General features: G+C 39.7%; 1 protein-coding gene across 1 annotated transcript in view; it reads left to right on the top strand.

Moving 5' to 3' along the window:
* Window positions 1–18,712, top strand: part of LOC104568323 (poly(A) RNA polymerase GLD2-like) — a 47,425-nt gene extending 28,713 nt beyond the window's left edge. The window contains exons 11-14 of the mRNA XM_010215212.2: window positions 2,862–2,998; window positions 12,071–12,162; window positions 17,381–17,460; window positions 18,179–18,712. Coding sequence (XP_010213514.2) covers window positions 2,862–2,998; window positions 12,071–12,162; window positions 17,381–17,460; window positions 18,179–18,253 — 384 coding nt within the window. The 3' untranslated portion in view covers window positions 18,254–18,712. The remainder of the gene's footprint in view (window positions 1–2,861; window positions 2,999–12,070; window positions 12,163–17,380; window positions 17,461–18,178) is intronic.
* Window positions 18,713–19,646: the final 934 nt, after the last annotated feature.

The following is a 19,646-nucleotide window of genomic DNA, read 5'->3' as shown; positions in this document are numbered from 1 at the left end:
TCTACTTGAAACTGAGCTAATTTTAAGGATGCTTTGAAAGTCTGTCATTACCAGCCTCCTTTAGGTATATTATCTGTAATCTGCACCTTGCTCCATTTAGCTAGTTATTCATTGAGTTCATCTAGTAGTAAGAACTGGACTGTTAGTCCTGTTTTAGAATAGATGAACGAACTGGAATAGACTAATGAGGGTTCATGGGTTGTCTGTGGCAAAGCAGAAAATCAGTCCAGTTTTCCTGTGGCCAATCTGATGTCTTATTCACTGGACACAGAGCAATTGCACTGTTATGAAATGACCTTAAACAGGCTGTATTGTAGGTTACGGATGTATCTTGACAGAAACTTTCATTAAATCTTCCCCGTGTCCTTTCTCAGGTTAAAGCAATAATTAATATGGTTTAATAGGTAAAAATTTCTAATAGCAATTTCCTCCATAGCAGATTTTCTGTGTATGAGAAGAACAAAACATTTGTGTTTTCTTCTCTACAAATGGTGATTAGCAATGTGTGGGGTTGTTTGTTTGTTTGTTTGTTTTTGTTTTTTTTAATAAATAATTCTGAAAAATTAGTAATTGCATCTCTTCTACCCAGAATGGGAGTCTTTGAAATGTGTTCTGTTTTCTGCTCCTCAAATGAGTCCTTCAGGTTTTGCCTCTGTGGTGCTTATATGACTTCTGATCAGCTGTAAATTCAATGGAGAAACAGGCAAACTGAATATTCTGAAAAATGCCTTCATTTAGACTATACTTCTATAACAATCATCACTTTAAAAATACATTTTTTATAATAAAACTGTATATTTTTCTAACTTCATGTTGTGTCAGCAAATCGTACTGATAAAATATTTTTGGATAAAATGGTGCTTTGTATCTTTTTGCCCTTTTCCTTTCTACTGCATTTAATCACATAGACACAGAGGCATGCAGGTGCATCTGTCTTTTTGCCATAAGTTTTATTGCAATAATAATGGATACATTGTCTTTCGCTATTTTACTAGTTCATTGCTTTCTTTATTCAAATTCACATCAATACAACATTACTACAAATTAACTAATCTTGATTAATATAAAAAAAATAAAACATAGACAACATCCTTGCTTCTGTTTGAGGTGCACTTAATGTCAAGATTGCTAAGAATAAACAACATCTTTTCTAAATTAGGAATAGTAATAAAGAAAATAGCTTATTTATTCTGAAAAAATAATAACCCATAGTCTAGGTTTTTAATTGCTCAGTATATTAATGGCCTTGCAGTGGCAGATTTTTCTTGCAGCTGAGAAATTTTCAGTAATTTGAATATCTAAAGCATAAAGGAAAAGTTGTGCTTTTTAAAAGTGTCTACTAAATCTAGTAAGGAAATGTTTCATATCAGTTGACATGTGGCATGGTAACTTCACTGCATTCCTGCTTTTATTGTTGAAGTTAGCAGTTCTCATTGCTCTTTCTCCCCATGCATGGGCAAGGACTTTCAGTCCTGTAAGTATATAAAAGGTCATATATACTGCACAATCCAGGGAAAAGTTCTCTTCCCCTTTTAGATCTTTGAATGTATGCCATGTATCTCTTCGTACATGCTTTTCATGTTCCCTGCATGCTTTGTTGTGTTTTGCTGGGTTGTAAGGTGTTAAATTCTGAGCTCTGGTAACTATCATAATACCTCATAAAAATTCTGTGCTGTGAGAGCAAAAGCCCAAAGCTTTTACAGCTGGAAACATGACTTTTTTTTTTTATGGAAGATATGTTGCTCAGGTTACCAGAAAACTTTGCTGGAATTGACAAAAGAGGACAAGATCTTAGAGATCTTACTCGTTTGATCACTAACCTCATTAGAAGAAGTATTGCTGGTGCTAACATGGAAATAGCGTGCAATATTTTCAGTATATTCTAGTACTAAAAAGTTGGAGACTCCTACCTGATGTTACTCTCTAAAACAACAAAGTGAGGAGGGGGAGATGCACTAATATGACTAAATAGGTTCCTAACTTTTTGTGCATCTTGGATTTATTTTCCTAAAAATTCACCAGACATTGTGGTAAAATATAACATCCTGGCATTATCAACTTCTCAAAGCCAGTTTGTGAGCGGAACAGAAGTAATATAATGGACACTTAAGCAGTGTAGCAAACTTAAAACAATATTAGCTTAGTCCTGAGTAACTTTTTATGCTGGTAGTGGTGATTTTTCTTTTTAGAAAATCTGCATCTTTTCTAAAAGAAAAGCGTACTTCAGCTTAAGTGAATGGAGTCTGCTTTATAACTCACTTTTTAGTCTTTCAGATAGCTGGGACAGAGGAAGTGCTACCACAGTCTTTGAACTCATTTATGTGGGAAGGCACAAGTTTGTGTTTGAGCTGGTGGGGTTGGCATCAAATTGAATTCTGTGGTGTGGGAAATGAGGCCTTCCTTTTGGACAGAGTGTTTCTGTACTGTGGTTATGGAGACTTAGTGACACCTGTGTTAGCTTCACACACCCTGTGTCAGCTCAACTGCAGCCAGCTCAGTGCAGGCTACCTTATTCTGCTTCTACTCATGTGGTTTCACTAATATGTAAGCATAAGTTCATGTCAAAGGTGGTTCTTTGTTAAAATTCTTAAGCAAACAGAAGGTAAGGGATGGTCTTGCTCTCCTGGGCAAGGTGATCCTACTTGAGCTTGGTAGGAGTAAGTAGTATCTAGCACAGGAAAGGAAAGGTAGTGCTTTTCTCCTTTTAATTTGTGCTTGCAATTTAAATAAGCAAATGATGGGCAACCTTAGTGTTGTTATAAATAAAAATACATACTAAGTTAAAGCTCTGTGTGTGTGTGTGTATGTGTATATGTATATGTATGTATACACACACCCACTCTCTGATTTTATTTTGACAGGACTCTTTTGATCCTACTATGCAGTTGCACCTTGTTCATAAAGCTCCATGCACCATTCCTCCTTACCTCTCAAAAAATGGATCAAGTCTTGGAGATTTGCTAATAGGCTTCTTCAAATATTACGCCACAGAATTTGAGTAAGTATTAAACTCATCTTACAATTTTGAAATATGTAAGACTTTGCTTTCTTTTGTTTGATACATCAGCATTTTAAGCCTCTTAAATAGGAAAGAATAGCAGCAATGCAGAAGTGATAATTGATAGAGAGGAAACAAGTGAAAGGAATTGAGGGCATTGGGAATGCTGATATAAAAAGTGTTATCTAAAGTCTTTTGATTAACCAAGCTACTTATTCTGTAAAATAGCTATCAAAATGTAGATAGCTCTGGCCTTCTGAAATAGCTGGATTTTTATTTATATTTTTTTAAATATATATTATATATAGAAAAATGTTTAAAAACTGCATATCTCTGTGCAAAAAGATCTATTCTAGTTTTAACATAAGGTATATCTCATGGTGTGGAATTGCTTGAACCCTAATAGTGTTCTGTCACTCCAAGTCACTGAAGGAGACATCTGGACAATAACTTAACCATAACCAACGGTTACGGTTAAATTTATAGAGGCCATTTTTACTTAGATATGAGAAAATTCCTATGTGGTTCGCTAACCTGGTTGGTTTGCTAGAATTTTGGCATCTGATCTTTCTTGTAAAAGAGAAATAGAAGACAAAGTTATAGAAGAATCCTAGAAAACCATAGGTTATGAACGTTTTACCAAACTGCTAGTTGAGAATCTATTACAAAGATTGCTTGTGCATATAAAACACTAGATGTTTGTATTTGTCTAAAGACAAAATTATTTATTTAATCTTTAAGCTTTCCTTTAACATGTTTTGCAGATGTGTTGTCTTTTTTTTTTTTTTTTTTTTTAAAGAAATGCTTAAGGTTGGACGTGACCTCTAGAGGTCATCTAGTCCAACCCCCCTGCACACACAGGGTCACCTAGAGCACGTGGCACAGGGCTGCGTCCAAGCGGGTTTGGAAGATGTCCAGAGAAGGAGACTCCACAACCTCTCTGGGCAGCCTGTTCCAGTGCTCTGTCACCCTCACTGTTAAAAAATTTTTCCTTAAGTTCCTGTGGAACTTTTAATGCTTCAGTTTGTGGCTGTTTCCTCTAGTTCTGTCAGTGGCCACCAGTGAAAAGAGGCCAGCACCATCCTCCTCACTCCCTCCCTTGAGGTACTTATAGACACTGATTAGATCCCCTCTCAGCCTTCTCTTCTCCAGGCTGAACAGGCCCAGCTCCCTCAGCCTCTCCTCATAGGGCAGATGCTCCAGACCCCTGATCATCCTCGTAGCCCTGCACTGGACTCTCTCCAGCAGCTCCACATCCCTCTTGTCCTGTGGAGCCCAGAACTGGACACAATACTCCAGATGTGGCCTCACCAGGGCTGAGTAGAGGGGCAGGATCACCTAATATTTGTCTATGCATTTTCTGTGACTTCTTATTTATATGAAGTAAGTGTGTGTGTGTGTGTGTGTATGTCCACCATGACACCCAGGTCCCTCTCTGCAGAGCTGCTCTCCCGAAGGTCGGTCCCCAGCCTGTACTGGTGTCTGGGGTTATTTCTCCCCAGGTGCAGGACCTTGCACTTGGCCTTGTTGAATTGCATGAGGTTTTCACCGCCCAGTTGTCCAGTCTGTCCAGTTTCCTCTGGAAGGCAGCACAACCCTCTGGGGTATCAGCTACTCCTCCCAGCTTCGTATCATCAGCAAACTTGCTGAGGGAGCACTCTGTGCCTTCATCCAGGTCATTGATGAATAAATTGAACAGGACTGCACTGAGGACTGACCCCTGGGGGACACCGCTAGCTACAGGCCTCCAACTAGACTCTGCACCGCTGATCACCACCCTCTGGGCCCTGCCATCCAGCCAGTTCCTAATCCACCTCACTGTGCACTCATCTATCCCACACTTCCAGAGCTTGCCCAGGAGGATGTTGTGAGGGACACAGTGTCAAAAGCCTTGGTGAAGTCGAGATAGACGACATCCACTGCTCTCCCCTCATCTATCCAGCCAGTCATTCCATCATAGAAGGCCATCAGGCTAGTCAAGCAAGATTCCCCCTTGGTGAATCCATGCTGACTACTCTTGAGCACCTTCTTGTCCTCCATGTGCCCTGAGACAATAGCCAGTATGAGCCGTTCCATCAGTTTTCTGGGGATCGAGGTGAGGCTCACTAGCCTGTAGTTGCCTGGGTCCTCCTTCTTGCCGCCTTTGAAGACTGGTGTGACATTGGCTTTCTTCCAGTCCTCTGGCACCTCCCCCATTCTCCAGGATCTTTGAAAGATGATGGAGAGGGGCTTAACTATGACCTCTGCCAGCTCCCGCAGCACTCTGGGGTGCATCCCATCAGGGCCCATGGATTTGTGGGTATCGAGTTTCCTTAGGTGCTCTCTGACTCAATCTTCCTCTACCCAGGGCAAGTCTTTCTCTCTCCAGGTTTATTCTCTTGTCCCTAGGGCCTGGGGCTCTAAAGGGCTGCCCTTGGTAAACACCAAAGCAAAGAAGGCATTCAGCAACTCTGCTTTTTCTGTGTTATTTGTAACCAGGGTGCCCATCCCGTTCACCAGCGGACCCACGTTTTCCCTGGTCTTCCTTTTGCTGTTAATATATTTGAAGAAGTTTTTCTTGTTATTTTTAACGTCTCTTGCCAGATTGCGTTCCAAACGTGCCTTGGCTTTCCTTGTCACATCCCTGCATTCCCTGACAACTTTCCTATATTCCTCCCAGGGGGCCTGTTCTTTTTTCCACTTTCTGTACACCGCCTTTTTCTGTTTGAGTTTTGCCAGCAACTCCTTGTTTATCCACACAGGTCTCCTGCCCCCTCTGCTTGACTTCTTACGCAGAGGGATGCACTGTTGCTGCGCGTGGAGGAAGTGCTGCTTGAAAACTAACCAGCTGTCTTGGGGGCCCCCCTACCTTCTACAGCTCTAGCCCATGGGATTCTTCCAAGGAGGTCTCTGAAGAGGCTAAAGTTGGCCCTCCTGAAGTCCATGGGTGCAAGGCTACTTACAGCTCTGCTTCCTCCTTGTTGGATCCTGAACTCCACCACCTCATGGTCACTGCAGCCAAGGCTACCCCCTCCCCCGCCAGCACCTTCACATCTCCTACGAGTCCCTCTCTCTTTGTTAGCACAAGGTGCAGTAGCCCACCTCTCCTCATTGCCTCCTCCACAACCTGTGTCAAAAAGTTATCATCGATGCTCTGCGGGAACCTCCAGGACTGTTTGTGCCTGGCTGTGTTGTCCTTCCAGTTGATGTCAGGGTGGTTGAAGTCCCCCATGAGAACCAGGGCCTGTGATTGTGAGGCAATATCCAGCTGCCTATAGAAGGCCTCATCAACCTCCTCGTCTTGGTCAGGTGGCCTGTAGCAGACACCCACCACAGTGTCTCCCACATTAGCCTGCCCTTTAACCCTTACCCACAAGCTCTCAACTTGCTCATCATCCACCCCTAGAGATTCCATTTGGGTTGTGTCTTTTTACCTGTCCAGGTACTGCTTGCTAAACCCCAAAATTATAGGATGGTGAAATTATAGGAAAGTGATCTATTTAGTAAATAATTATCCATGGTGGAAGAAGCTTCTGGTTTGCCTGCCTAAACTACCAGGTAAGTTCTTGTCCAAATCTGTGAAAAACATCTAATGTGACTCTCCTCATTCATGTGCTTGTCAGCATACAGTTTGGAGCACATTCTTGGGAAGTTGGTGTCTGGGTTTTGTTGCTTAAAGTATCATTACCTGAACTGTTTGTAATTCCTAAATATTACTTTTTAGCAATCGTCATCATCATTGGAAAATATACATAAAATTAAATGCAGATAACATCTTTTATATATATATTTTATATATATTATATTTTAATTTAATAAGGAAAAATGTTATCTGCATTTAATTTTAGTGTGATGTAGGAACTTCTGGTTTAAAAAAAAAAAAAAAAAAAAAAAAAAAAAAAAAAAAAAGAAAGCCTGGAAAGATTGAGGGGCTTAGTGTAGGTCTAGAAGCAGAAGAAAATGGAATCAGAAATCAAAAGGCCTTTGGATTCTCTAAAGAAGATTGGAATGAAAATGAAGATTTGAGGGTGTGGATATGAAAACCTCCTAAAAGAAAAACTAAGACTCCAAGTACAGAGTGACAATAGGATAGTTTCTGAAGTCAAGAGAAGAAAATATTTCAAAAACAAACAGTGAACATATTGCCAGTTTTTCAACATTAATTACTTGTTCAATATTTAAACTTTTGACTAGTGATATTATGCTAAAAAGTTATAGAAAATACTCTAACTTCCATATTGGGAATATTATGCGGAGATATCGTATCAGGAAATGACACACTTACTGCAGCAAACTATATTATTTTTAGCTATTTGTGCTATGGAAATACAACTTAATGGGTTCTCATTACTTGGCTGTAGTCATCCATGTCTCCCTGATAACTTTAAACCCTGTTTGAAAGGAGCAGGATGGAGATCTCAAAGATATTGGAGTTTCTTAAAGTTTTAGGAAAACTCTTAATTGGATGGAGGAGAAAATCCCAAATTACTGCCCATGCTCAGAAAGGCAGGTAGAACATAGTTTTTAAATATTTTCATTTGTCTGATAGCCAGTCACTAAGAACAAATGTAGTTCCAAGCTGTCCATAGTGTACGTTATCCTTGCTTTCAGGTTGCTGATGCTGATGGAAACTATATTTGGAATGACAGAAATATTATTGCACATGGGAATTAGAATGAGAGTTAAATGCACGTAACAGAGGGCTCTTACTTCTGCCTTTTATGGCATTAATATTTTCATTCCTGAACATATAGAATATTTTAATGCTCTAATCAATTTTATCATTCTTTGCTTTTCCTGTAAGACACTTACTAGGGTCTCATTTTGTGCAGAATTCTTGAGATTCAGTTCCAGATGACATGACTGCTAAGTCACGTCACATATTTAAATGACCTGTACTGTGCCAGTGAACTTCTTGCTATTGAACTGTAATGTGTTTTGATAAAAAGATTACTAAATAAAATACTACTACAATAGTCACACAGGTAACTTGAGTAGATTCCTATCTATGAAGTAGGACACAACTACAAGATTTGATACACAGGATGTCTTTTGCTGAAAGAACAGCCTAGTCAAGAATGATCAGATAACATATGAAGATCAGTGTTTGGAACAGAATGAGTCACTCAAGTTACCTGCCTGCAATGGTCAACTGATAGGGATACACTCGCATGTATTGGTTGGGAAGCTAGAGATGAATTATTTTAAATTTCCCTCTTGGTCTAGCAAAGGCCAGTAGGTATTTCCATTAAAAGCTATATGTTCTTTTACTTGATGTAATAAGTAATACTTACTGGCAGGATGGGACCAATGAGTAGGCCACAAAAGGGAGAAAGAATAGCTCTGCATGATCTGCAGCTTTCAAGAACTTTATTTCCGTGTGTTGTTTTTCCCTTTTGTTATTTCATTTGCTTCATTTATTTAGATTATAAGCTCTTTCCGAAGAGACTGACTACCATATACTTACACAGTGCCCATCCAACATTCCTACTCTGATTTTTATTTATTTTTTTTATTTGCTCTTTGTATAGAAAGTAACTGTTTTCCCCTTCATAAGTTATGAGTAGTGTTATTTGGAAATGGCTGCCTGTGTTGGGCTTCGACACCACATCTGGCCAAGCTCATGCAGTTTGCCAGCAGGCTTGTGTAACTAGCCTGCCACAGAGTTCAAGTGACAGTACCTATATAACATTTCACATGATTCAGCAGACTAAAGTATGCGTTTAGCACAGTTCTAGTATTCAGTGTTTCTCATTATCAGAATTATGCTGATTATGCAGTGAATCTGATCATAGAATCATAGAATGCTTAGGGTTGGAAGGGACCTCTAGAGATCATCTAGTCCAACCCCCCTGCATACGCAGGGACACCTAGAGCACGTGGCACAGGACTGCATCCAAGCGGGTTTTGAAGATCTCCAGAGAAGGAGACTCCACAACCTCTCTGGGCAGCCTGTTCCAGTGCTCTGTCACCCTCACTGTTAAGAAATTTTTCCTTAAGTTCCTATGGAATTTTTGGTGTTTCAGTTTCCGGCCATTTCCTCTAGTCCTATCAGTGGCCACCACTGAAAAGAGACCATCACCGTCCTCTGCACTCCCTCCCTTGAGGTACTTATATACACTGATTAGATCCCCTCTCAGCCTTCTCTTCTCCAGGCTGAACAGGCCCAGCTCCCTCAGCCTCTCCTCATAGGGCAGATGTTCCAGGCCCCCGATCATCCTTGTGGCCCTGCGCTGGACTCTCTCCAGAAGCTCCACATCCCTCTTGTACTGTGGAGCCCAGAACTGGACACAATACTCCAGATCCGGCCTCACCAGGGCTGAGTAGAGGGGCAGGATCACCTCCCTCGACCTGCTGGAGACGCTCTTCTTAATGCACCCCAGGATTCCATTGGCCTTCTTGGCCACGAGGGCACACTGCTGCCTCATGGTCACTTTGTCATCCACCATGACACCCAGGTCTTTCTCTGCAGAGCTGCTCTCCAGAAGGTCGGTTCCCAGCCTGTACTGGTGTCTGGGGTTATTCCTCCCCAGGTGCAGGACCTTGCACTTGGCCTTGTTGAATTGCATGAGGTTTTTCACCGCCCAGTTGTCCAGTCTGTCCAGGTCCCTCTGGATGGCAGCGCAGCCCTCTGGGGTATCGGCTACTCCTCCCAGTTTCGTGTCATCAGCAAACTTGCTGAGGGAGCACTCTGTGCCTTCATCCAGGTCATTGATGAATAAATTGAACAGGACTGGACCAAGGACTGACCCCTGGGGCACCCCGCTAGCTACAGGCCTCCAACTAGACTCTGCACCGCTGATCACCACTCTCTGGGCCCTACCATCCAGCCAGTTCCATCCAGCCATTTATCCCACACTTCCGGAGCTTGCCCAGGAGGATGTTGTGAGGGACGGTGTCAAAAGCCTTGGTGAAGTCGAGATAGACGACATCCACCGCTCTCCCCTCGTCTATCCAGCCAGTCATTTCATCATAGAAGGCTATCAGGTTAGTCGGGCAAGATTTCCCCTTGGTGAATCCATGCTGACTACTCTTGAGCACCTTCTTGTCCTCCATGTGCTTGGAGACAACGGCCAGCATGAGCCGTTCCATCACTTTTCCGGGGACGGAGGTGAGGCTGACTGGCCTGTAGTTGCCTGGGTCCTCCTTCTTACCTTTTTTGAAGACTGGCGTGACATTGGCCTTCTTCCAGTCTTCCGGCACCTCCCCCGTTCTCCAGGATCGTTCAAAGATGATGGAGAGCGGCTTAGCTATGGCATCTGCCAGCAAAAAAAAGCAGAAAAACGTATGGCAGTGTTCCCAAACCAACATATTTGGAAGCTTGTCCCATGTTTACCAGGCCCTCTGAAGAGTGTCTGATTTCACTTGTGCAGCTGTGAGTGAAGGCAGCAGGTTTTTGCTTGGCTGGCTTTTTGCCAAGTGAGACCCTGAAACAAGGCCTTGCTTCTCTTTCCTGAACGTATTGCTAGGAAACTAGTAATTATCATTTGGGCACTTGGGGCCCTACTTTTTTTATATATTTTATATATAAAAATATATATATATTTTTTATATATGCAGCAAACTGTTTGGTACTTCACAGTGTATCTGATTCTTACAAATGTGGTCTACTTTGGGAATTAGGGAGTAATGGATTAGAAGGAAAATTCCCTTTGCTTTGAGTCTTCGAATGCTGGAAATGGTCATCAACATCTATACTGATCTTTAAAGAGTAGATCAAGAGAAATATAAATGAACATATATGAATAAGTAATCCAAGATATCCTGATGTGTGCTTCATGTGCTCTGCCTGCAACCTTTTGAAATACTGGGGGGGGAACTATTCATATAATAAATACAAGAATAATGCCTGTGGAAGTGCAGTTATTCAAACAGCTGACTTTCCTAAGTAGCTTTAATCATGAGTTGTTTCCAAGATAATTTGTAGAATCTGTGGGGGCAGACTATTAGCTGGTGCAAACTCTTATCACCCTTGACTTAATAGAGTTATGACAGCTGAGCTATGACCTAAGAAGCACAGAATTCTTCCAGATTTAACTGATGATTTACAGATTGTATTTTAATTTACAGTGGATATTTACATAGCTGCAGGAATGTTACTTAGCCAGGTTCTTCGCTCTTTGTAAGATATCAAAAGATCCATATTGTCAGCAGTTCCAGTCAGCCGTGCACAAAACATTGCTGCTGTCAGCAGTGCTGCTCCCTTATTTCTAGCCCTTATCTAATGGCCAGGGAGTGGTGACCCGCTCTTGGCATTCCTGGCTTTTTGTTGATAATGGTGGTTTTCTGGTTTAGTTAAGAGCGGCTGGGAACTGGCTATATATGATTGTTTAAGATCATCAAACTGTAAATGGTTCAATTTGGTTGCCATTATTTTTGACCTACAGCTGTGCCAAACACATATATCCAGTATTTTTCATTATTTCCCTCTAAACTGTATTGCTATTCCCTCTTTGGTAAGATTACTTCCTATGTTTTCACTTTTAGAAAATTGTATGTAAAAAGTAAGTTATCTACAAATGTGTATTTGCTGCACTGGCAGTACAGCTGTAGAGGATCTAAAATTTGGCATAAACGAAACATGACTGCTTTTTAATAGGTTCCTTGCAGCAGGAATGCTGACTTGTAAGCGGGCTATCTTTATATTGGCCCATCACATACTTTGCAATGACATCCGTTATGTAACTTAATCTGGACTTAAAAGTCTTTACCTTCCTTTTTCCCTACAGAAAACTGTGAAAGATGGATTTACAAAGTGCTAATTTCTTTTGTATTTAGAAAAGAAAAAAAAAAAAAAGTTTCAGTGTTCGATTTGACAGTGGTTTCTGGAAAAAAAAAAGTATGCTACTTGTAGAAACCTGTGGTATTCTGTTTAGCAGATGTTTTCATAAATAAATGTGTTTGAAAAAATGTTTCTTGTTTCCTACCCATTATTCCTTACTTCATATTGTGAAGATTAAACTGTTGTACTCTGTTACAGGTTATGAAAAAGGATTGTGCTATCCATAGTATTCTGACATCTTTTTAAGGCAAACTGATGTTACTCAAAATCAACAGTTTATAAGGTCAGTAAACTGTTTTTCTTTTCCCTAGCTGGAGCCATCAAATGATTTCAGTTCGTGAGGCCAAAGCTATTCCAAGACCTGGTGGTATTGAATGGAGAAACAAGTATATTTGTGTGGAAGGTAAAATGTAAAACTGCATTATTATTTTGGACTGTTAATACTCCAAACACCTGAATCTGTCACTTGGACTTTACCCGTCATATTTAAATGTGATGTTTTTGATAACACATTTTGATAACACATTCTACAATGTAGATTGTTCTATAATTATGTAACAGAGTATCTCTTAAAGCTTCCTTCTCAGATGTTTTTAAGTTCTTCTATAATGTTTAAAAAATCGTTCTCCTGACCTTTTCTTCAAGTGGACTCATTGCCCTGTTACTTTTGAAACAGAGATGGGGATTTTGAGAAGTAATGGTCTTTGTGACAGTAATCTGTTTTTTGCTGTTCTAAAAAAAATAGTGATCATTTTTTCCAAGTTTGAGCTTCTGCAAAAACACAGTGGGCACAGAATCAGATTCCTCTCTAAGACTATACTTTGTTCCGGTAATGCTTTGGCATCACAAGTTCTAGTGACTGAATGTGCGTATGCTGGTCCCTTTGTGGCTACTTGGCTTTATACAGTTACTGTGGTGACATTCATGATCTTCTCCAAAACATCAACAAGGGGTTAATTCGGGCCTCCTTTTGGAGTTACAGCTCTTGAATGCTAGCTTCACTGCATGTTTGAACTGTTCTGTGTCCTCTTGATGTCTTAAAGCTGCCACTGGGAGCCTCCATGAAGAAGGAATATGAACAGTTTGCAGGCATAGGAGATATGAAGCTTGGAACAGGAAAAGGAAAAAAATAATAAATTAAGAGAAGGATTATGATGTTAGAAGGGAGAAGGAAAAGCAGGAATGGGACTGGGAACTGCAATGTAAAGAGAAAACAGTTAACACAAGCAAATAAGAAAAGGAAGTGAGTACTGGTAGGTAGCAAGTGAGTGGAAATCAACTGGACAAGACATCATGGATAAGGAACCAAGGTGGAGTAGAGGTAGAATTAGAAATGGTGGTTGAGTATACTGGGATGAAGAGGAAAGGTCTAGAATGAGGGAGGGAGCCTTGGCCCTCAATGGGAGACTCGGTTAGGATGAGGAGATTTACCTGCTGGAAAGCAGCTCCGCGGAGAGGGATTTGGGAGCCCTGGCTGACAACAGGTTACCCATGAGGCAGCAATGTGCCCTCGTGGCTAAGAAGGCCAATGGGCTCCTGGCCTGCATGAGGAGGAGCATTGCCAGCAGGGCGAGGGAGGGGATCCTGCCCCTCTGCTTAGCTCTCGTGAGGCCGCACCTGGAGTAGTGGGGGCAGTTCTGGGCTCCCCAGGACAGGGGGGACGTGGAGCTTCTAGAGAGGGTCCAGCGTAGGGCCACGAAGATGATGAAGGGACTGGAGCATCTATCGTATGAGGAAAGACTGAGCGAGCTGGGCCTGTTTAGCCTGGAGAAGAGAAGGCTGAGAGGAGACTTGATCAACATGTTCAAGTACCTGAGGGGTGATTGTAGGGAGGATGGGGCCAGGCTCTTCTCCGTGGTGGCCAGTGACAGGACAAGGGGTAACGGGTGCAAGTTGAAACACAGGCAGTTCCACCTCCATGTGAGGAAGAACTTCTTTCCTGTGAGGGTGCCAGAGCCCTGGCACAGGCTACCCAGAGAGGCTGTGGCATCTCCCTCCCTGGAGATCTTCCAAAGCTGCCTGGACACCACCCTGTGCCACGTGCTCTGGGTGTCCCTGCTGGAGCAGGAGGGTTGGACTAGAAGTGAAGCTTACGAAGTGAAGCATGCAGAGTTAAGAAATGTGAGAAGTGGAGTATCTGCACAGCTGAAATGAAATGGGATAGTGCCATGTAGACATTGCCCAAGCACTGCTATTCCCACTGTGGGAGCTGGGAATGTTCCACAGTTGCCCCCCCTGCACCCGTGTGGGCTGAGCCAGGAGCTGTTTCAGGCTCACTGTCTCTCTGAACATTAGAAAGTGGATGAATAGTTGGCCTTTTCTTCAGTTTATTTGGGAAATAGAAACTCAACACAGAAGTTAGGCATTTTAGAGTGTGTATTGAATGTGCATGATTACATATAACTCCGAGGAGGGTGCATTTTGCATTTGAACTGTTGAAGCAGCAACTGCCTGTAGCTGGTTCATCTGATTCCTTCCTGTTTCCACGTGCTTCAAGACTTTATTAGTGTGGACATGATCCTCATGTATCAAGTTTCTATTAATAATTCTGAAGGAAAAAATTAGATTTCCTGTTTATATTCAAAGTAGGCCTCATATCTGTAAGACCTACTAGGATGAACTAGTTTAACTGAAAATAGGTAGATGAACCTGTACTGAGAGGAAGAGAAGCTTTGAAAAGTTAGATAAACATGTTGACGTATTCTAGTTTGAAAGTCTCTGTAAGCTTTATCTATTTAGTAGACTAAAATTTCAATAGTTGTTATTACTTATTGAATATTATGTATTTTTAAAAGTATAGATTATATAAATCTGTCTGGAAGTTGCCATCATTCTACGTGTAGCACTATATTTAAGCTTGCTGAAAGAAAAAAAAGTTCTGTTTTAATTTCTTTTAATACGTCTTAACACTGATTCTCACTTGTATTTCTGCTGTTTGAAAAACGAATGTAGCATTAGCATTATGGTGATATCAAGAATGGCCACTCTCAGTGACCCTTTGGGAATGTCCCTTATCAGAAGATCTAAACTGTTAATGACTATTCTGGTTTAGTTTAACTCTTGTCTATATCAGATAGTATCATATCCTTTTGAAAAAAGCATATTTAGGAGAAAAAAAAATTGGATTTTTTTTTAGCAGTGTGCTCTTGTGGCCAAGAAGGCCAATGGGATCCTGGGGTGCACTAAGAAGAGCGTCTCCAGCAGGTCGAGGGAGGTGATCCTGCCCCTCTACTCAGCCCTAGTGAGGCCACATCTGGAGTATTGTGTCCAGTTCTGGGCTCCACAGTACAAGAGGGATGTGGAGCTGCTGGAGAGAGTCCAGTGCAGGGCCACAAGGATGATCAGGGGCCTGGAACATCTGCCCTATGAGGAGAGGCTGAGGGAGCTGGGCCTGTTCAGCCTGGAGAAGAGAAGGCTGAGAGGGGATCTGATCAGTGTCTACAAGTACCTCAAGGGAGGCAGTGAAGAGAATGGTGCTGGTCTCTTTTCAGTGGTGGCCACTGACAGAACTAGAGGTAATGGCCACAAACTGAAGCACCAAAAGTTCCACAGGAAATTAAGGAAAAATTTCTTAACAGTGAGGGTGACAGAGCACTGGAACAGGCTGCCCAGAGAGGTTGTGGAGTCTCCTTCTCTGGAGATCTTCAAAACCTGCTTGGACGCAGTCCTGTGCCACGTGCTCTAGGTGACCCTGCGTGTGCAGGGGGGTTGGACTAGATGACCTCTAGAGGTCCCTTCCAACCTTAAGCATTCTATGATTGTATGAATTTGGCAATTTTGTAAGACAATTAATTGACAGTCATTTGCTGTGCCTGATTCATGTCTGTATTTATAAATCTTTCATCTCCATGAGAATTTAATACACATTTTCATTTCTAAAAATAATTTTTCAAAGCTTGCTTTGAATTTTTATGGTTTCTTGTATTTTTATTTGGGGATGTGATCCCTTTTCCTCAGGTATCATAGTGTTGAAGTTGAAAAACTTTTCCTCTAAAACTGTTGACAAACTCCCTAATGAAGGATTCTCACTGCCTTCATGCTTAAAAAATTTTAGCGGTGTAAATAGTTGCTGATAGCAAAATTCTTGCTGTGTCTCAGGGAATGAATGTCTTTAGAGACTTAGTAAATATGCAGTAAACGGAAGATGCGAGTCAGCTTTTGTAGCTGTCAGTTTTAGAAGATGGTACAGCTTTGCTCTTGTTACTTTTTAAAAACATTTATTTGATACAAGATTAAATACATAAACATCCTAGCATTAAAGAAACATGAAATGTAGAAAATGCAAAGTGCTCTACTTCACGTGTAATTCTTTTAACCGTATCAAATTATGTGCCTGTCACTGTATCAAATTGTGTGACTAGAATGAGAGAACTAGATACTTTTTTTTAATTATTTGCTTGCCAGTGTTGTGATCCAGTATGATGTTGCACTATACGATGTAGTCTAGATTAAGATAAATCTGTGTGTAAACATCCATTCAAATACTTTGTAGGTAGTTTAAAGAAAAACCTTCTAGGAATATGCTAAATGCAACTTTTATTGCTTGGAACAATCTCCCTGATTGAGAGCTTAAATAGCTTTCATATTAAAAACCCAATGCCATGGAACATTTTCCAGATTTAAAGTCCCAGTCTCCATAATGTCAAAATCACTTCTGATGTGTGAATATTCCAACCAATTCATAACCAACTCAATATAAATGTTACCTGATATAACAAAGACTTCTGTCATTCCCTGGATTCTAGGATCTTTTCAGGCATTCTGCCAGTCTAAAATATGCCACATTTATTTAGCATTTCTCTAATAAGGCAAGGAAATAAACTGTATAAAATCTGTTTGCAATGTGTTGCAACACATAGTCTTTGCATCTCAGTTCTTTAGTATTGGCTTATTTACTGTAAGGTAGACAACCATCTCAGTAACAAGGAGTACTTTTAAATCTGTCAATATATTTAATAAAAAAAAAATAAAATCTGTCCACCTAACTGATTTTGCTGGCAAAAAAAATGGTAAGCATCATATAAATTATTAGTCTGGAAACAAGAAGGAAGCCTCAAGTTGTCTACTTAAAATCTATTCTACTTCATCTATTCATAAGTAATAAAATATGTATTTTATAACTAGTTAATACTCTTTTATGTAAAAAGTTGTGAATATTTTACTGTAATTCTTGTATTTCACTGATTATTGAATGACATGAATCTAAAGTGAACAGTTCCAAGGACGGATATGTGCAGTAAGTTCCAAAACATTTTATTATGCCAAATCATATTCTGTAGGTCAGAACAAATCATTAAACCATCACAAATAATTACAGATTCATGAATTCAGCACAGCTGTGGTGTACTTTTAGAAATAATAGTCTGATTTTTATTGTGAATTATATAATATTAGAGTGTTTGATGGGAGGAATGAATAATATGTATACAGAGAAATGCAAAAGCAAAGTGGACTCAGGTGCTTAAAACCCTCTTGGGATGTAATGATATGTTAACTCCTCTGTGTTTTTTGTGGGTGTTTTTTTTATTTTTTTGTTTGTTTTTTTCCTGATTGCTTGCTCAGTGAAGACAGCCTAACACTAGTGTTCTTAACACTTTTAATGTTTGTGTTTGATCTTGCAGAGCCTTTTGATGGGACGAACACAGCTAGAGCTGTACATGAAAAACAGAAGTTTGACATTATCAAAGATGAATTTATGAAGGTAAAAATTGCATCCAGTTTAATTTTTCCAGTCAATTTGATATTCAAGATACGTGTTACATATGTGAAAGGTAGTCAATGTACTTATGAATGTCTGCTTATGTGCCCACCCTCCTTTTTTTTTTTTAAAAAAAAAAAAAAAAAAAAAACACTGAGGAATCTATTTGTCTTATTGTCATCGAGATGGAGTTTCATTATGCACTGTGGTTAAAATAGGCTCTGCATAAAGAAAGGAGGTTTGGTGCAATTATTTGCAGGTTCATGGCCTAACAGATATGACAGAGTTGTCCTGGAATCCAGGACAGAATACAGAAAGAAGTGGAAATAACCTATTTTAAAGACCTACTTATAAGCTCTGGAGATATCAGAGGATAAGTTCTTATATCAGGCATTTCCGCATGTGTATATTTGAGACAATCATTTTTCAGTCAGAATATCAATGTTAAGATATGATCATTCTTAACATAAAGAATGTTAACATCTCTATCTTCTCAAATACTCTCTCTTCCTGGATAGACATATATTTCCCAATGGTTCATTACATTTTGTGCATCTTTAAATTCTTCCTCCCTAAGACAGACATCTCTTTTCTAGAGAGAAAAAGTGCCAACCTTTTTATTTCTTGTAGATCTTTGGGGTTTAATGCTTACAATGGTGTTTAAGTATTAATGGCACAGAAGATGATTTAGCCTTTTAAAACCTTGTACTTTTTTCCCCAGTCTTGGCAGATATTACGAGACAAGAAAGACTTGAACTGTATATTACCTTTAAGAACAACCATACAGAAAAGATAATCAAATTTTTTCATTTCCTCCTTATTGGATCCTACTGAAATAAAGAACAGTATCAAAATCGATGCAGTTACCCCATTGTTTTTTATGATGTATTTTTCTCTTTAAACTTTTGTTAAGAAAATCTTTATAAGACAGATTGCATATTTTATTATTGACATTTGTTAATACAGCTTCACTTTCAAGATATGTTTTCTGAAAATGCTTGCATTGTTGACTTCTAGAAGAGACTGATGTCATTCAAAAAGCAGCCCACAGCTACCCAAAACTATTTTAAGGAAAGTATTGGAATATATTGACTTGTTGCTTCCATAATATGTGTAATCATTAATTCAGACACACTTAACCATGAAATAAAGGAATTCAGAGCTAAGCAATGTACTAGCCCAACTATATCCTTAAGGCACTGCACACAGTACACACTTTAATGAACATACAGCCTGGGCTTTCCATCTGCTTAACGCAGTATGCGCTTTTGCTCAACTTGGCACCTTCCAATTCAATTTGCTTCTTACATGGAACAACAAGCAACAGTTTATGAAAATTAAACCAGATTATATTCGACAGCGTTCTGGATACCAGGAACTGTAATCTAAACTAGAATTTTCAAGCAGCAGATCTACTACAAAGAAGTTGAAATAAAAAATGGCAAATCAATATATGTAAATACTTTATATTTGCACAGAATTGTCCAGATACCTTTTCGTGCTTCCTTTTACATATTTGTAGTATTAGTGATGTCTGCAAACAAACACTCCCTCCTGCTGCAGCAAGCTGGGCTTTTGTTTTGATTTTGTGTAAATATTTGTAAATTGGTCAGCTACTGTAAATTAAATAAGTCATCTTGAAAATTTTAGCTTTCCCAAAGTTGTGAAACTTTAGACCTGCTGTAGCACAGTTTGTGCCTCTCATGTATTTGTTGGTTTTTTTTTTTTTTTTTTTAGTTTAATAATTTGTATGGTGTCCTGTGGAATAAAATTTATATGGAAAATACAGCTCCTTTTTCTAGTTTGATGTTATTTTGTATTGTATATACAATGCAAATACAATACAAATGTAATAATACAAATACAATGTATATACATAGTTACTTGTATAACTATGTAGAAAAGAAAATGCTATGTATAGGTCAAGGTCTTTTTTGCACTGCATGTGTGTACAGGTAAATGCTTTACCACTACCGTTTCTAAGGAGATTCTGAAAGTCTTTAACGATGAAAAAAACTCACCACACTTATTTTACGTTTGTGTTTTTTATGTTTGTTTGTTGTTTTTTTTGGCAGCTCTTAAGTTTTTTCAGGGTTTTGAATTTAATGTTTAGAAATTGTAAACTCTGCCCACTGTGAGGTTACTTAGTGTACAGCCTTTACTGGGATCTGGTCTATCAAATATTTTTG

The sequence above is a fragment of the Tinamus guttatus genome, unplaced genomic scaffold (assembly GCF_059628265.1).
Source record: "Tinamus guttatus ecotype Peru unplaced genomic scaffold, ASM5962826v1 Tinamus_guttatus_pri_ptg000415l, whole genome shotgun sequence".
Taxonomy (NCBI): Eukaryota; Metazoa; Chordata; class Aves; order Tinamiformes; family Tinamidae; genus Tinamus; species Tinamus guttatus.
Note: the sequence above shows the minus strand (reverse complement) of the source record. Positions and strands in the feature narration are given on the sequence as shown.